At 47.2% G+C, this 16,347-nt stretch overlaps 2 protein-coding genes across 4 annotated transcripts in view; one reads left to right on the top strand and one right to left on the bottom strand.

Moving 5' to 3' along the window:
- Positions 1-6,728, bottom strand: part of FLII (FLII actin remodeling protein) — a 54,205-nt gene extending 47,477 nt beyond the window's left edge. Inside the window, exon 1 of the mRNA XM_028706595.2 lies at positions 6,530-6,728. Coding sequence (XP_028562428.2) covers positions 6,530-6,592 — 63 coding nt within the window. The 5' untranslated portion in view covers positions 6,593-6,728. The remainder of the gene's footprint in view (positions 1-6,529) is intronic.
- Positions 6,729-6,883: 155 nt separating this feature from the next.
- Positions 6,884-16,347, top strand: part of MIEF2 (mitochondrial elongation factor 2) — a 14,079-nt gene continuing 4,615 nt past the window's right edge. Inside the window, exons 1-2 of one of the 3 annotated variants that reach the window (XM_028706604.2) lie at positions 6,884-7,082; positions 15,070-15,223. In XM_028706604.2, coding sequence (XP_028562437.2) covers positions 15,077-15,223 — 147 coding nt within the window. In that variant the 5' untranslated portion in view covers positions 6,884-7,082; positions 15,070-15,076. Of the gene's footprint in view, positions 7,083-8,142; positions 8,392-15,066; positions 15,224-16,347 lie in introns of those variants that run through there. The other 2 variants (XM_028706603.2, XM_028706602.2) reach the window with 2 other exon arrangements.

Genomic DNA, 16,347 nt, shown 5'->3' with positions numbered 1-16,347 from the left:
TGCCTCTTGTGAAAGTGAGTTCCATAGTTCAACTAGGCCCTGCATGAAGGGCTATCCTGAATCTTCCATCTCCGAGCTTTATTGGATACCCATGAGTTTTGTGTTACGAGAGAGAGAGATCCTTTTACCTGTAGACTCTCTGCCTGCCATGCATAATTACCGTATTTTTCACTCCATAAGACACACTTTTTTCCTCCTAAAAAGTAAGGGGAAATGTGTGTGCATCTTATGGAGCGAATGCAGGCGGGAGAAGGGACTGACGGGCTGCCCTCTGTCCCTCCTTCCGGCTCAATGGAAAGCCAGCAAGAGCCGCTGCATTGGGTCACCCCAAATTCACCATCAGATCACATAGCATGTCCATGGCTACAGCCTGCACCAAAAAAACCACGCATCCACTGTTTCGTGGGCCCGCAATGGTGCAAAAACGTGGTTACAAAGCATGGATCCACATGGATCCTCAGGATTTTTGCATTGGGCTACCCCAAACTCACCATCAAATCACATATCATGTCTGTGGCCACAGCATGAACCACAAAAATCATACATCCACTGTTTCGTCCAGAATATTTTTTTCTTCTTGTTTTCCTCCTCTAAAAACTATGGAGCGAAAAGTCTTATGGAGCGAAAAATACGATATATGTTGCTTGCCTTTTCTCTAAACTATAAAACCCCAAACACTGCAGCGTTTCCCCCTGGCGGAGTCGCTCCACAACCTTGCAATCTTGCAACTAGATGGCAGGGACAGTGTTTTAGATATTGAGGAGGGGGTGACAGAGATCCAAATTCTTTCCAGCACAGATCACTCGCACACCCGCTGTTCACAGGTTAGTTAGATCACGGTTTATGAGCTGGGCCTGCGTGTCACTGCAAGAACATTCTCAGCCTCCAACCCTATCTCAAAGCGAAGAAACACACCCAAAAAACACAGCTCATTACCAAATATGACTCAAACGTTATTGCCAGCTCGAAGGCAGCCACACAAAAGTCGGGAAAGACAAACAAAATTGCAAATATAGAAATGGAAAGTGGATGGATGGAGGGGAGACAGAAAGAGTGTTCTGCAACATTTATTTATTTTTAAATTAGCGTTCTGGCGGAAAAGCTTTTGAATCATTTTGAATCTGTACAGGCCTTTATGACAGACAATTTTTTTCCAACAATGCTCCTCTGAATTGGCTTATTTTCCTCCTCTATCCCCTTTTCCTTTTCTGTCATGTCTACTCAGGTTGTAAGTCTGGGCAGGGCAGGGATTCTACTGTTTTTATCAATCTACACCCCTTTCTGTCTGAAAGGCAGGGTACAACGTCTTTGAATGAAATGAACAGGAACAAGACCTCGCCAATTCACAACCATCCTTCTTAATTCATTCCCTGTTTAGGGAAATTTTTAATGACTAATAATAATAATAACAATAATTTATTATTTGTACCCTGCACATCTGGCTGGGTTTCCCCGGCCACTCTGGGCGGTTTCCAACAAATATTAAAAATACATTAAAATGCCACACATTAAAAACTTCCCTAAACAGGGCTACCTTCTAAATGTCAGGTAGTTGTTTATCTCTTTGACATCTGGTGGGAGGGTGTTCCACAGGACGGGCACCACCACCAAGAAGGCAGTCATACTGCATGTTACGTTTGCTTCCTCTTACATTCTTTCAGATTATATCCCGCGGCGACCCGGAAGTACCAGAAAGGGTTACTTCCAGGTTTTGCCGCTTGCGCATGCGCAGAAGCGCCAAATCGCACTGTGAACCTGCGCAGATATGGCGCTCCAGGTTGCGCTCTTTTTATGTTGCGAACGGGCCTCCGGAACGGATCCCGTTCGCAACCAGAGGTACCACTGTAATATCATATCATATATTTTTAATTGTTGTTGTTGTTGTTGTTGTTGTTGTTGTTGTTGTTGTTGTTGTTGTTATGGGCTTCAGATAGCACGGCAAGGAGAAGGTCCTCTCTCTGCTCAACAACTTGGAGAGCTGCCACTGGTCAAAGCAGACAGAAAATGGCTGGATGGCTTGCAATGAGAGCCTCTTCAAATGCTCAAGCAATTACTTGTTTGCACCGATGAACCATCACAGATCAAGCCTGCCTTGACACACTGCCTCAGAACCGTGTGCTGTCTATTGATTCAGTTGATATTTACAGGTATGAGTCACCGCATTAGCAAATGGGAAGAAATCAAAGCGATGAACATGCAACCTTAAAAAAGGATGGGAATGCGTAAGTAAATTGCAGGTTTTGGCCACAGGCTTCCAGTAGCATTTGGGCGGCACAGGGTTCCTCCTGCCTCTGGGATATGAAGGAGCAACTAGACCTCTTGCCCAGGTGTTTCCTAGGGTGCTCTGATACTGGTGCAATTCACAGGTGCAAAGTACTGTATTTTTCCATGTATAACACACCCCCATGTATAAGACTACACTGGTACCTCGGGTTACATCGCTTCAGGTTAAATACGCTTCAGGTTACAGACTCTGCTAACCCAGAAATAGTGCTTCAGGTTAAGAACTTTGCTTCAGGATGAGAACAGAAATCGTGCTTTGGCGGCGTGGTGGCAGCGGGAGGCCCCATTAGCTAAAGTGGTGCTTCAGGTTAAGAACAGTTTCAGGTTAAGAACGGACCTCCGGAATGAATTAAGTACTTAAACCCGAGGTACCACTGTATTTTGGGGACTTCAATTTAAGAAAATGGGGGGAGATTGCCCAGAGTTGCTGAGTTTTTTGAGGTGGGGCAGAGTTGTTGAGCTTTTTTCAGTGGGGATTGTCGCAGGTGTCACAAAAGCCACTTATCGTCTGTCCCATCGCTGGCAGAAGACGCCGATCGCCCGACCAATAACCACAGCGACAGCCAATCAACACCAGCACTTGACGCAGCCACCAATAACACGCCCAATAGCGGCTGACCATTTCCAGCTTGCGGCAGGAACCAATCCCACGTCCCCCCAGCCACTATCCGTGTATAAGACGACCCCCAATTTTAAACATGATTTTTAAAATAAAAAAAGTACGGTATTTCAGCACTGCGGATCCTACATTCAGCAGAGGGTTCCGATCCAGCACAGGTTTTCCTATGTTGTTAGAAAGCGCTAGGTGCACCGACAGCAATATGACATCGCTACGTCTAATAAAGAGGAGCCTGGATTCTCTTTTTAAAATCAAATATTCATTAGAAGAGGCAATTGTTTGCTAGTCAGCGTTGTGCAAAAATTAAGCAAGGAGGCAAGTTTTGCAAAGAGGCGACTTGTAGGCTGTAGGCAGTGTTAGAAACTCAGATATCTAATCTAATCGCCAAACGGCACCTTAAACCTAGGCTACGGTTGCCGCAATGAAATGTCTCGGCGCTTTTTCCCAGTGGAATTTATTATTATTCATTTCTATGTCGCTTTCCGTTGCAAAGAACAACCCTCAAAGCAGCTGACAACGTATTAAAACATCAAATAAAACAATTCAGAATAATTCAAGCTGCAGGGGAAATACTTCTGACATTTTGCTTTCCCCAGTTGCCCACCTGGCGATCCTCCACACGATTGCAAGTGGACCTGTGCCAGTCGCAAAACGTGCCGGGCGTATTTCTGACACTGGCTGTAGGAGTAGGGTTGCCACGCCGGGAGCATCGCAGACCCTGAGATTTCAGAGCCCCAACCTGAGACCAAGAGGTGGACCTTGGAGACGGAGGTTAATTGGGAGAGGGGAACAGAAGTGCGCAGACCCCACCCCACCCCCACTATAACTAATCCAGAATGTGGCAGCTAGACTGGTGACTGGGAGCGGCTGCCGAGACCATATAACACTGGCTCCCAGTACGTTTCCAAGCACAATTCAAAGTGTTGGTGCTGGTCTTTAAAGCCCTAAACGGCCTCGGTCCAGTATACCTGAAGGAGCGTCTCCACCCCCACCGTTCTACCCGGACACTGAGATCCAGTGCCGAGGGCCTTCTGGTGGTTCCCTCACTGTGAGAAGCGAGGTTACAGGGAACTAGGCAGAGGGCCTTTTCGGTAGTGGCGCCCGCCCTGTGGTACGCCCTCCCAACAGATGTCAAAGAGATATACAACTTCCTGACATTCAGAAGACATCTGAAGGCAGCCCTCTTTAGGGAAGCTTTTAATGTCTAATAGGTTATTGTATTTTAGTGTTTTGTTGGAAGCCGCCTAGAGTGGCTGGGGAAATAAATAAATTATTATTATTATTATTATTATTATTATTATTATTATTATTAAGTGGCTGTGCTATCATTTGCAGCCTCCTCCTGCTGCGCTGAAGCTTGTAAAATGCATGCACAGACTTCAGTATATAATACTATATTATTAATTAATTACTTAATTAATTAATTAATTAAAGGTACTCTTGCCCTCCCTTTGACACCTGTAGCGGACCAGGCAGTCGTGGAGACTTCAGGCCATACCTGGAGGTCTGGAGACCCTATTGACGGAAAATCAGCCACATTTCCACTATGCAACACACACACAAGCAGAGAGATGTGGCGAAAGACATACCCATGGAGAAGGGGGGTTGAGGTGGAGGCTTTAGTTGAGATTCCAGCATTGCAGGGGGTTGGACTGGATGACCCTCGGGGTCCCTTCCAACTGTTATGATCATTTTCTGGCTTTGCAAAGCTCCACGGAAAGGCCAGCCCAAGGTGGGCTCCAACCGCTTTTCTCTTCCCCTGTTTGCAGGTGGCTGGGGAGGGTGGGGACATGATTTTATCATGTTAACCGCCCTGAGACCTGCGGGTATGGGGCGGTATATAAATTTAATAATCTAATAATGATTCACCTAAAAACTGGGTGGGGGGAGTTTATGGATTTCATTGAGACCTGTTCTCTCCCCCCCCCCCCATTTTCCTATAATCTGGACGTTTTGTGTATGCGTTTGCGTACAAACCAGCGTTATCGAGCGTCAAACCTGGGAGAGAGCAGAGTTCAGATATTCCCTTCGGCCATGAAGCTCTCACTGGGCGATCAATCGCTGCCTCTCGGACTAGCCTACCTCGCTGGGGGTTTGTGGGAATAAGCAAGGGAGTGTGTTTGTGTGGCGGGAGAGAGAGCCATCTATGCCACCTTGGGAGAAAAAGGTGAGCTACAAATGCAGTATACCTGAAGGAGCATCTCCACCCCCATCATTCTGCCCAGACACTGAGGTCCAGCTCCGAGGGCCTTCTGGCGGTTCCCTCCCTGCGGGAAGCGAAGTTACAGGGAACCAAGCAGAGGGCCTTCTCGGTGGTGGCGCCCGCCCTGTGGAACACCCTCCCACCAGATGTCAAGGAAATAACTACTGTACAGTCATACCTCGGATTACAGACGCTTCAGGTTGCGTTTTTTTGGGTTACGGACCTGCCAAAACCCGAAAGTACCGGAACGGGTTACTTCCGGGTTTCGGCAGTCGCACATGCACAGAAGCGCTAAATCACACTTTGCGCATGCGCAGAAGCGCCAAAGTGCAACCCACGCGTGCACAGATGCGCCGCTGCAGATTGCGAACATGCATCCTGCACGGATCACGTTCGTAACCCGAGCGTCCACTGTATCTGACTTTTAGAAGACATCTGAAGGCAGCCCTGTTTAGGGAAGCTTTTAATATCTGATGAATTATTGTATTTAATATTTTGCTGGAAGCCGCCCAGAGTGGCTGGGGAAACCCAGCCAGATGGGCGGATAATTAATAAACAAACAAACAAACAAACAAACTTTATTATTTATACCCTGAATAATAATAATAATAATAATAATAATAATAATAATAATAATAATTTATTATTTATACCCTGCCCATCTGGCTGAGTTTCCCCAGCCACTCTGGGCGGCTTCCAATCGAGTGTTAAAAACAATACAGCATTAAATATTAAAAACTTCCCTAAACAGGGTTGCCTTCAGATGTGTTTTAAAGAGAAGATAGCTGCTTATTTCCTTAACATCTGAAGGGAGGGTGTTTCACAGGGCGGGTGCCACTACCGAGAAGGCCCTCTGCCTGGTTCCCTGTAACCTCACTTCTCACAGTGAGGGAACTGTGCTGGATCTTAGTGTCCGGGCTGAACAATGGGGGTGGAGACGCTCCTTCAGGTATACAGGACAGAGGCCGTTTAGGATATTATTACTATTATTGTCATTATCATCATCATCATTATTATTATCATCAGAATCATTATCATCATCATCTGCATCACGAATGTCCAATAATAGCACAGTCTCTTCTAGAACGTTATGACGACGAAGAACTCTGTGTGACTCAGGAAGCTGACCCGGCGAGAGCTGATTCTGCCGCAGCCCAAAAATAAAAAAACACCTTGCCAAGTGTGCTCGTCGCCCTCCGCCCCACCCCACGTCCTGAGGACTAGGGCCTTAGTCCTGGACAGGAACAGGCATTGTTTCAGGCTTCCACGCCCCGGCCAGGAGGGTGGGATGAGCGAAAGTCTAAAATTAGCCGCAGCCCCGCCAGGCCAGGCCGGCCTCCCTCCCTCCTTGCCTGCCTTCCGGCTCTCCCCACCGGCCACGGAAGGAAGGCGATCCTCTCTTCCTCTCGGGGCCCAGGACTTACCTTGAAGTCGTTCCCGCTGAGATCGACCCCCCGGATGAAGGGGAGCACCCCGGTGGCAGCCATGGCTCCTTTCCACGGGGGGCGGGAAGAGGAGGGAGAGCAGCAGCAGTAGCGACGCCTTGCTAGTCTCTAACTCCCCAACTCTGCGGCTTCTGCTCTCCCTCGGTGACACAGCCCTAAACAGGGAGGGGGAACAATTTTTTTTAGAAAGTGGGGAGGGGCGGTGGAAAAAAGGAGGGGCGTGGCCTTTTGCGAGCTCGGGGAGGGCCCCGCCCCTTTTAACTCCTTCGCTGCCGGGCGCGCATTAGGGAAGGGGTGCATTCGAGGGGGGGTCCTCATACGGCTACGCTTGGGTCACATCCGCGCCATGCATTTGACGCACTCTCGTTCCACTTCAAGCAGCCCCGGCTCCTCTCGCAGCACCACCCCCTCCCGCAACTCTCCATATAACCCTGGGAATTGTAGTTTGCGGGTGCTGATCTACAGTTCCCAGCATCCTTAACACGCTGCAGGATTCCCCACGATGTCAAAGTGTTTCGAGAGCTCTTGAAAGGTATGTTGTTGTTTTTAAACACTCTACTATAGCTGGCTACAGTTAGCCGCAATCCCCTTCTGTAAACCCTCAAGGGCGCTGTCACGGTTTAAGCGTCCGGAGGGTTTTCCTGAAAGTCTGAAAAATAAAGTCAGAGCGGGAGAAAACCTCTACGCTCCTCTACATGTCGGTAACCACGTCAGGTGAGTACGGACGAGGAGAAAGGAGGACGTGTAAATGGCTCATTATCCACCCACCACAAACCACATTTTTTTTGTACTCCGCATTAATTAATTCGAAGTAACAAGCACATGACATTGCTGGAGCGTGCCTAGGTGTTTGCAAGGACTCTGGACCCGGGTCCATAATGACTCGCCCACCGTTATACCCAATTGCAATTCAATGTACAGTGGTACCTCGGGTTACATACGCTTCAGGTTACACACGCTTCAGGTTACAGACTCCGCTAACCCAGAAATATTACCTCGGGTTAAGAATTTTGCCTCAGGATGAGAACAGAAATCGTGCTCCGGCGGCGCGGCAGCAGCGGGAGGCCCCATTAGCTAAAGTGGTGCTTCCCGTTAAGAACAGTTTCAGGTTATTAAGTACGCACCTCCGGAACGAATTAAGTACTTAACCCGAGGTACCACTGTATTCCTGTTGTGTTTTATGATTTTCCTAATACAGTATTGTAAGTGAGCCGGAACTGGTCTGTGACCGTAATAATAATAATAATAATAATAATAATAATAATAATAATAATAATAATAATTCAAATCCACATCATGACACGGCGCCAGGAATTTGCTTTTTTCCTTGTTTGTGGTACTTTGCACCACTGGCATCTCCAGGCAGTATGGGGGAGAGACGCCCCCTGCTGCGCACTCTTGAAAACCCGGGGAGCTGCTGCCAGTCCGTGTAGACAATACTGGGCCAGATGGATTGGTCTGACTTGGCTGAAAGCACTTTCCTATGCTGCTATGCGCACATTGGACAGATTGGAAGAGGCGGAAGGGAGAGAAAGGACGAAAGCGACGCTGTCTCTTTAAGGCGGAGGAGGAGGAGCCTCGCGGCACCTACGCAGCCTCAAAGAGGACAGGAAGCCGAAAAAGATACTCGGCGTTCTATGTCGGAACGTTGAGAGGCGAGCCGCGCGCTGCCATTGGTCGCTCGGCGGGGTGTTTGGCGTTCGGCTTCGGCCGACGTTCCATCGCTGGTGCTGAGCGTTTCCTGCGCGGTGGCGTCGGGGTGCTGGGTGCCCGCTGCTACAGCAGCAGCGACCTCTCCGCTCCCCCCGCTCCCCCGGGTCCGCTTCCAGGTGCAGGGACAGGTAAGTTGTAACTGCGCTACTAACCTCCACGGAGCAGCCTCGGTTCCAAAGGTGGAACCGCCGGAAGAAACGAAGGGATCTTATTTTTGTTACGTTTTAGGGGGAGGGGGAAATTTTGCTTCATTTTTAACCTCTAAGAGGGGCGGATATTCAGCTTTCAGGGGAGGTGGTGAACCGCCTTAGTTATTTAAATAATTCGGAGCCCCGTAGCAGCAGCACCGTGAACGCTTAATCCTCTACATTTATTGTAGTAAGGTCGGGAAACGACCCCCCCTCCCAAAAAAAAGGGTTTAGAGGATCTTCAGATCCCCTCTCTGAATGGTTAGAAGGGAAGGCCTTAATTAAGGAGAAAGGGATGAATCAATACAGTAATGGAGGTGGAAGGGACCCGAGGGTCATCTAGTCCAACCCCGCAGCATGATCCCGTGGCACTTTTTAAATAGTGAAGCAATTGCACCATCCCTCAAGATGCCACAGGACTGTGTCTCTGTAGACCAGGGATAGGAAGCTGTGGTCCTCTGGACGTTTATGAAGTGCCAACTCCCATCAGACGGAGGCAGCGTAGCCCAGTGGTCAGGGATGGCGGCAGCTGGAGTCCAGAAGCTCACAAGTTTCCAGTCTCTCTTTAGACCAACACAAGCAGCCATTTGTAGTTTGGTTGTGGGTTGATTACGACCACCTTGCCCTTCGCCCCTGCTGTTGACCCACAAGCAGGTTGATCTGTGGTAAGCTTGTGCACACCATACATTTAAAGCACCTGGGAATCCTGGGAACTGTAGTTTGTTAGTGATGCTGTGGTTGCAGCTTAGTGAGGGGCAAACTACAACTCCCAGGATTCTGAGGTGGGGGTGTGGTTTAAGCGTTTGGTGTGCGGTTTCTCCCCAGGGGTTGGTTGTCCAGTTGGCATCCGTCTGTCTTGGGAGACGATGGAGAAGTGCGCCATTGTGGGTGAAGGCAAACCAGTGGAGAGCTGTGGCTGTAGAGACTGATGCAGTAGAGACATGTTTTCTTGCAGCTGGGGAAGATGAAGGCGTCTTGCTCTATTGCTGGTTGGGTGGGGCTATTTCTGCATTTCTACCATAGGTGCTGGGGGGTTGGGGGGCAGGAGGAGATGGATGCCTGAGGCCTGGATCTCTTGCATCAGGCCCCAGATTTTGAGACCTTTATTTAAAATTTTGTTACTGGATGTGCCATTGAGACCACACCCACCCGCCATTTTAATATGATACCCAGAGGGACCTATGCATCTAAGTGAGCATATTTTTTTCATTTTTATTTTGTAAGTTTTGTAAATTTTTAAATATTTTTAATTTTTTTCTTTATATAATGTATATTATATTATATTATATTATATTATATTATATTATATTATATTATATTATATTATATTATATTATATTATATTATATTATATTTGTGTGTGTGTGTATTGTAGGTATTCTATACCTTATCTTCTCTCCTGTTTTCAGATAAAATTTACTGCTGTTCTTACTCTAAAGCTACTTGCGTTTTAACATATTTGCAATAAGCTTTTAAATAGTTCACAAACATTTTCCAGTCCTCCTTAAACTCCGCCTATTTCGTTGTTTGTTTGTTAAGAAAAACCTTGAAGCCGTTTGCAAAGAGAATAAAATGATAAAATTATCGGTAAAAACACACAAAGACAACTCTTTAAATAACCATTGCTAAACTAAAACGCGGGTGGCACTGTGGGTAAAAGCCTCAGCGCCTAGGGCTTGCTGATCGAAAGGTCGGCGGTTCGAATCCCCGCGGTGGGGTGCGCTACCGCTGCTCGGTCCCAGCGCCTGCCAACCTAGCAGTTCGAAAGCACGTCAAAGTGCAAGTAGATAAATAGGGACTGCTTACTGGCGGGAAGGTAAACGGCATTCCGTGTGCTGCGCTGGCTCGCCAGATGCAGCTTGTCACGCTGGCCACGTGACCTGGAAGTGTCTCTTGAGTGAGATGGGCGCACAACCCTAGAGTCTGTCAAGACTGGCCCGTACGGGCAGGGGTACCTTTACCTTTAAACTAAAAGCGGAATTAAGACATGCACCAACATTCTACACTGCTAATGTTTTTAGCAAGCACCAGAATACGGCGAAGGCTTGTTGTCAATAGGCAGGGAGTCCTACTGGCACCCTGTTAACCAGGCTTCCTCAGCCTCGGCCCTCCAGATGTTTTTGGCCTACAACTCCCATGATCCCTAGCTAGCAGGACCAGTGGTCAGGGATGATGGGAATTGTAGTCTCAAAACATCTGGAGGGCTGAGGTTTGAGGAAGCCTGCTGTTAACAGATTGCAGTAAGGCGATATTGCAGGTAAACTGGTCTCAAGTTGTTAAGGACTTTATATATGAATAGTAATACCCTGAACTTTGCTCTGCAGCAAATTGGCAACGAGTGCAGATCTCTGAGCACAGGTGTTGCGTGCCGACAGGGGCTCACTTCTGTCAGCAATCGTGCTGCAGCATTCTGTACTCACTGCAGCTTCTGGATCATATGCAAGTGTGTGTAGATCACGTCTCGGCAGCACCCACTTTGCAGGCAAAAGTTCCTGGGTTCAGTCCTCATGCAGCCTAGGCGTAGGGTTGCCATATTTCAAAAAGTGAGAATCCAGACACAAAAGTTCTTGAGCTGTTTGGGTTTTTTTTTGGGGGGGACAAGGTTGTTGAGCTTCCTTTTGCAAAATCTCAAACAGCTGACTTTTCCAGCTATTTTTAAGGGTATTCGTCAAAAAATTGACACTTCCAACATGGGTTGCCATTTGCCCAGGCTTTTCCAGACATTTTACCGATTTTCGGAAATTCCGCCCAGACGTTATTCACAACGGACGAATCCCGGACACATGGTAGCCGTAGTCTAGGGAGAAGGAGTATAGTCTGAAGGCCAGATAGCTACAACCTTTCCAACTATGGTGGTACTTTGGTTCTCAAACACCTTGGTACTCAAACAACTTGGAACCCAAACACTGCAAACCCGGAAGTGAGTTTTCTGGTTTGCGAACTTTTATCGGAAGCCGAACGTGCTCCGTTTTGAGTGTTATGCTTCCGTTTGGAGTGCCACACTTCCGTTTGGAGTGCCACACTTCCGTTTGGAGTGTTACGCTGAGATCTGTCTGTTTTGGCTATTTGTGTTTTTGTTTTTGAGGCGCTCTCTCTCTCTCTCTATCTCTCTCTCTCTCTCTCTCTGTGTGTGTGTGTGTGACTGGTTGATTATGTGACTGCAGTACATTGTTGCTTTCAATTTATGGATCAAAGGTCTCGTTAGATAGTAAAATTTGTGTTAAATTGCTGTTTTCGGGGTTGTATTTGAAAGTCTGGAACGGATTAATCCGTTTTACATGACTTTTCATGGGAAAGCGTGCCTTGATTTTGGAACACTTTGGTTTTGGAACGGACTTCTGGAACGGATTAAGTTTGAGAACCAAGGTATCACTGTATACCTCACTGTTTGGCCCTACGTGGAGTTGCTGAGGAACGAACCTGGGACCTTCTGCATTCAAAGCACCTCTGCTCTACTACTGATCCTAGCCAACCCCACCCCATGTGGTTTGGTGAAAAAGAAAAGGCACTCTGCACATGCTTAGAAATCCCTTCTTCTCATGGCAGCACAACTGCTGAAAAGTTCTGAGACAAATCTAGGAAGTTGAGTTCTGCCTCTGATCATATTCTGCCTGTGTGTCTGGGACTGGTTAGATGTGTTCCCTTGCAACCACTTTTGGACTCTGGTGCCCAGAATAGAAAAGACTGTCCTGGGAGAAGGGAAACTGGCAGGAAGATATTGTTACACGCCTTCAAAATAGCAGCCGGAAATCTGACTCCTCCTCTGTAGCCCTGGGGAATTATTATTATTATTCTCAAACCAGGCAATGAGTTGTCCTCAGAAGTGTGTGTTTGGCAGTGTGGCTGAGTAGGTTTTCCCCCAGTGGATTTTCAGTAGCCCCATGTGTCAGCGGTGGCGAAATAAGGCCACGCCCCTGCTAATATTATATATACAGTGGTACCTTGGTTTACGAACTTAATCCATTCTGGAAGCCTGTTCTTAAACCAAAGCGTTCTTAAACCAAGGCGTGCTTTCCCATAGCAGCGGAGGACTCAATTTACAAATGGAACATACTCAAGAGAAAGCGAACACACACACACACACACACACACACACACACACGCCTTTATGAAAAGATCCCAGTGCAGTGTACAGTGGTACCTCGGGTTAAGTACTTAATTCGTTCTGGAGGTCTGTTCTTAACCTGAAACTTTTCTTAACCTGAAGCACCACTTTAGCTAATGGGGCCTCCTGCTGCCGCCGCACCGCCGGAACACGATTTCTGTTCTTATCCTGAAGCAAAGTTCTTAACCTGAAGCACTATTTCTGGGTTAGCAGAGCCTGTAACGTGAAGCGTATGTAACCCGAGGTTCCACTGTGCAACATTAGGAGCACATTTTAAAGAGCATAAAAAAAAAAAGCATAAAAATTGACTATTATTATTATTTATTAGATTTATATATCATCGTCAAAAGATCTCAGGGCGTTTCACATGGTAAAAACATAAATAGCTAAAGCAGAAGCAACAAAACAATACCCCCCTTTCACAAACACAGTTAAAAGGCTGTAAGGTAAAGGTAAAGGTACCCCTGCCCGTACGGGCCAGTCGTGTCCGACTCTAGGGTTGTGCGCCCATCTCACTCAAGAGGCCGGGGGCCAGCGCTGTCCGGAGACACTTCCGGGTCACGTGGCCAGCGTGACGAAGCTGCTCTGGCGAGCCAGCACAGCACACGGAAACGCCATTTACCTTCCCGCTAGAAAGCGGTCCCTATTTATCTACTTGCACTTAGGGGTGCTTTTGAACTGCTAGGTGGGCAGGAGCTGGGACCGAACGACGGGAGCTCTCCCTGTTGCGGGGATTCGAACCGCCGACCTTGCGATCAGCAAGTCCTAGGCACTGAGGTTTTACCCACAACGCCACCCTCGTCCCCTTAAAAGGCTGTAGAATATAATAAAATTATCATGATAACAGCCCCCTTTCCCTCTTTAACTGTTTATTTAGTGGCCAGAGGCCTGGCGCCTGAGAGTTAAGAGTTTCATTCTCTACTAACTGAGCTGTCCCAGCTGTCCCAATTTGCTATTTTGCTGCCCAAATTGCCGGTGGTTGTGAAGCCATCTAGCAAAATCAGCTTGGGGGCTGGGTGGACCAGACCCCCAAGTTGGGTGGTTAGCCATTCCGCCGCACGCATATTTGGTACCAAGTAACCTGGGACGCGGGTGGCGCTGTGGGTTAAACCGCAGAGCCTAGGACTTGCCGATCAGAAGGTCAGCGGTTCGAATCCCCGTGATGGGGTGAGGTCCCGTTGTTCGGTCCCTGCTCCTGCCAACCTAGCAGTTCAAAAGCATGTCAAGTAGATAAATAGGTACCGCTCTGGCAGGAAGGTAAATGGCGTTTCTGTGTGCTGCTCTGGTTCACCAGAAGCGGCTTAGTCCTGCTGGCCACATGACCCGGAAGCTGTACGCCAGCTCCCTTGGCCAATAAAGCGAGATGAGCGTCGCAACCCCAGAGTCGTCCACGACTGAACCTAACGGTCAAGTGTCCCTTTACCTTTACCCTTTAACCTCCTCCAAACTCAACGGGAGCTGCTTGTAGGTCTATACGCCTTCAGTCAAGCGGTAAAAATGGTCCAGGAAAGTGTTTTTTTAAAATAATATTAATTGTTAAACCAGTTTATAGACCGTTTCACAGCAGTAAAGCCCTAGAAACTGTGTAGGAGATGAAAGCAGAGTAGAACACAATGACCCTCCAGTCTGAGTATGTTGTTTGCTTTTTGTTCCCATGGCAACACTGTGGCTGTTAAGTCGTATGTTGGGAGTTGTGACTCATGATGAATGCCCGTTGAGTGTTTTTGGGTGAGGAGAAGAGGAAGAAGTTGGCAATGTCAGAGCTAGCGAGCCACTGAGGTTTTGTAGGGTTCAGCAACGTGACACCCTGGAACCAAACCTGCCCAACACCAGTACCTAAGAACGACTAGCAGCCCCCTTTCTTAACAAGACAGCTCCTTTCCCCTTTTTATAATGTTTTTTACTGTAACTTTTCAACCTACGATGAAATAAATACAATACAAAAAAACAAAAACAAAACAACAATGTATTTTTAATCTGTTGGAAGCTGCCCAGAGTGGCTGGGGGTACAAATAATAAATTATTATTATTATTAACAACAACAAAGAAAAGAAAGAGGAAATAAAATAAATTAAGAAAGCTCTCTCCCAAAGGTAGATCTTGTCTCACACAGAAAGAGGTTGACCCTCCCAGCTAGGGTTGCCATATTTTGGCAAAATTCCTTAGAAGTAGCTCAAAAACTTCAATTTCTTTTGAGATTTTGCAGAAAAAGCTCAACTTCGGCCAAAAAACCCCCAATAACTTTTTTTGGGGGAAAGAGTGCCAGCGGTCTTCCCCCTCCCCGTGTTCTTTCCTACCCAGCTTTGGGGAGGACATGACAAGAGCAATATTGTAAAAGCCCATTTTTGGAAGGTCGCGAATTTAAGCTGCCCTTTAAATTTTCACGGTCGGAATTTGGAAAAAAAAGAAAGGTGCGGCTTATATCCGGGCCAATAGGAGTGTCAGTTCCGCAGGTTGAAGTGGGAAGCTTATTACCGAAACCTCTCAAACTTGATTTCTTTCCCTCCAAGAAGGTTAACAATGGCGGACTACGGCCACAAGCAGGGGAAGAGGCGGAACGAGAGCAACCTGGGCAGCGTGGTGGACTTCCTGTTGGCCAATGCCAGGTTGGTCCTGGGCGTCAGCGGAGCGGCTGTGCTGGCGATCGCGACGCTTGCTGTGAAGAGGGTGAGAGTGCCTTGTTCTTCCTTTGCGTAGCTGCTGCTAACATGCTTTAAATGTGTGATGAGGAATTACTGTTGGGTAGTCTTCCTTTTATATGAGCAACCATCTTTATGACGTTTTCGTTTTATTAAGGGGATCATAGTCTGTGTCTGGATCAGGGGTGTTGTTTGGGAGGAGGCGACTAGCTCTTGAGTCTCAGTAATATTTGGTCAAATTTTCAAAAGTTTCACATGTACACTTCAGTACAGAATAATTTTTTCTTTCGTTTTGTCGACTTCCCACCCCATTTCCCATGGGGTTTTTAATCCCCCCCTTGCCCTCCATCTTCTCTTTCTTATTCCATAATAATAATACAATAATCTCTAATTCCTTCTGTTGCTCACAGTTCAAATCCTGCTTGCAAATTCATACTGTAGGACAGTGGTACCTGTAGTTGCGTTCATCTCCGGTTACGTATCCTTCGGAATACGTAAGTGGCAAACCTAGAAGTATTTTTTCGGGTTTCGCCTTGTGCGCATGCACAGAAGCGCTAAACTTCAGCGCACGCATGCGCAGGAGTGGCACCTCCAGTTGCGAATTCCTTGGGATGTGGCCAGACCTCTGGAACGGATCCCATTCACAACTGGAGGTACCACTGTATTTATTTAATTAACTACCCAAGCCCAAAAAAGTGTGTGTGTTTTTGTTTTTAAAGAAGGGGTAGTGGATCTGTAGTTTAAAGCTCTTGAGTCTTTCTCTTCGGGCCCAGATCCACTACCCCTTCTTTAAAAACCCCATTTTTCCTCCTTGCATGGTGGTTGGGTGTACGGCAAATTGCAGTGCTGGGTGGACCTCGGTCACCGTCCACCTTAATTTGCCCAAAGGTTAAATCTCTGTTATGGGCTTGTACCCCGATTCTTCTAAATTATTAGCAATAATAATAATAATAATAATTTTTTTTATACCCCACCCTCCCCGGCCAGAGCCGGGCTCAGGGCGGCTAGCACCAGTAAAATTACAGTAAAATCATAATAGGGGGAAAAAACCCAATTTAAGATACAGGTTAAAATGCAATTTAAAATGCAGCCTCATTTTAAAAGTAGCCCATAGATCAAGACCATAAGGGGAGGGAAACATAAGGGTCAGAC

Source organism: Podarcis muralis, chromosome 14 (assembly GCF_964188315.1).
Source record: "Podarcis muralis chromosome 14, rPodMur119.hap1.1, whole genome shotgun sequence".
NCBI classification, from domain to species: domain Eukaryota; kingdom Metazoa; phylum Chordata; class Lepidosauria; order Squamata; family Lacertidae; genus Podarcis; species Podarcis muralis.
Note: the sequence above shows the minus strand (reverse complement) of the source record. Positions and strands in the feature narration are given on the sequence as shown.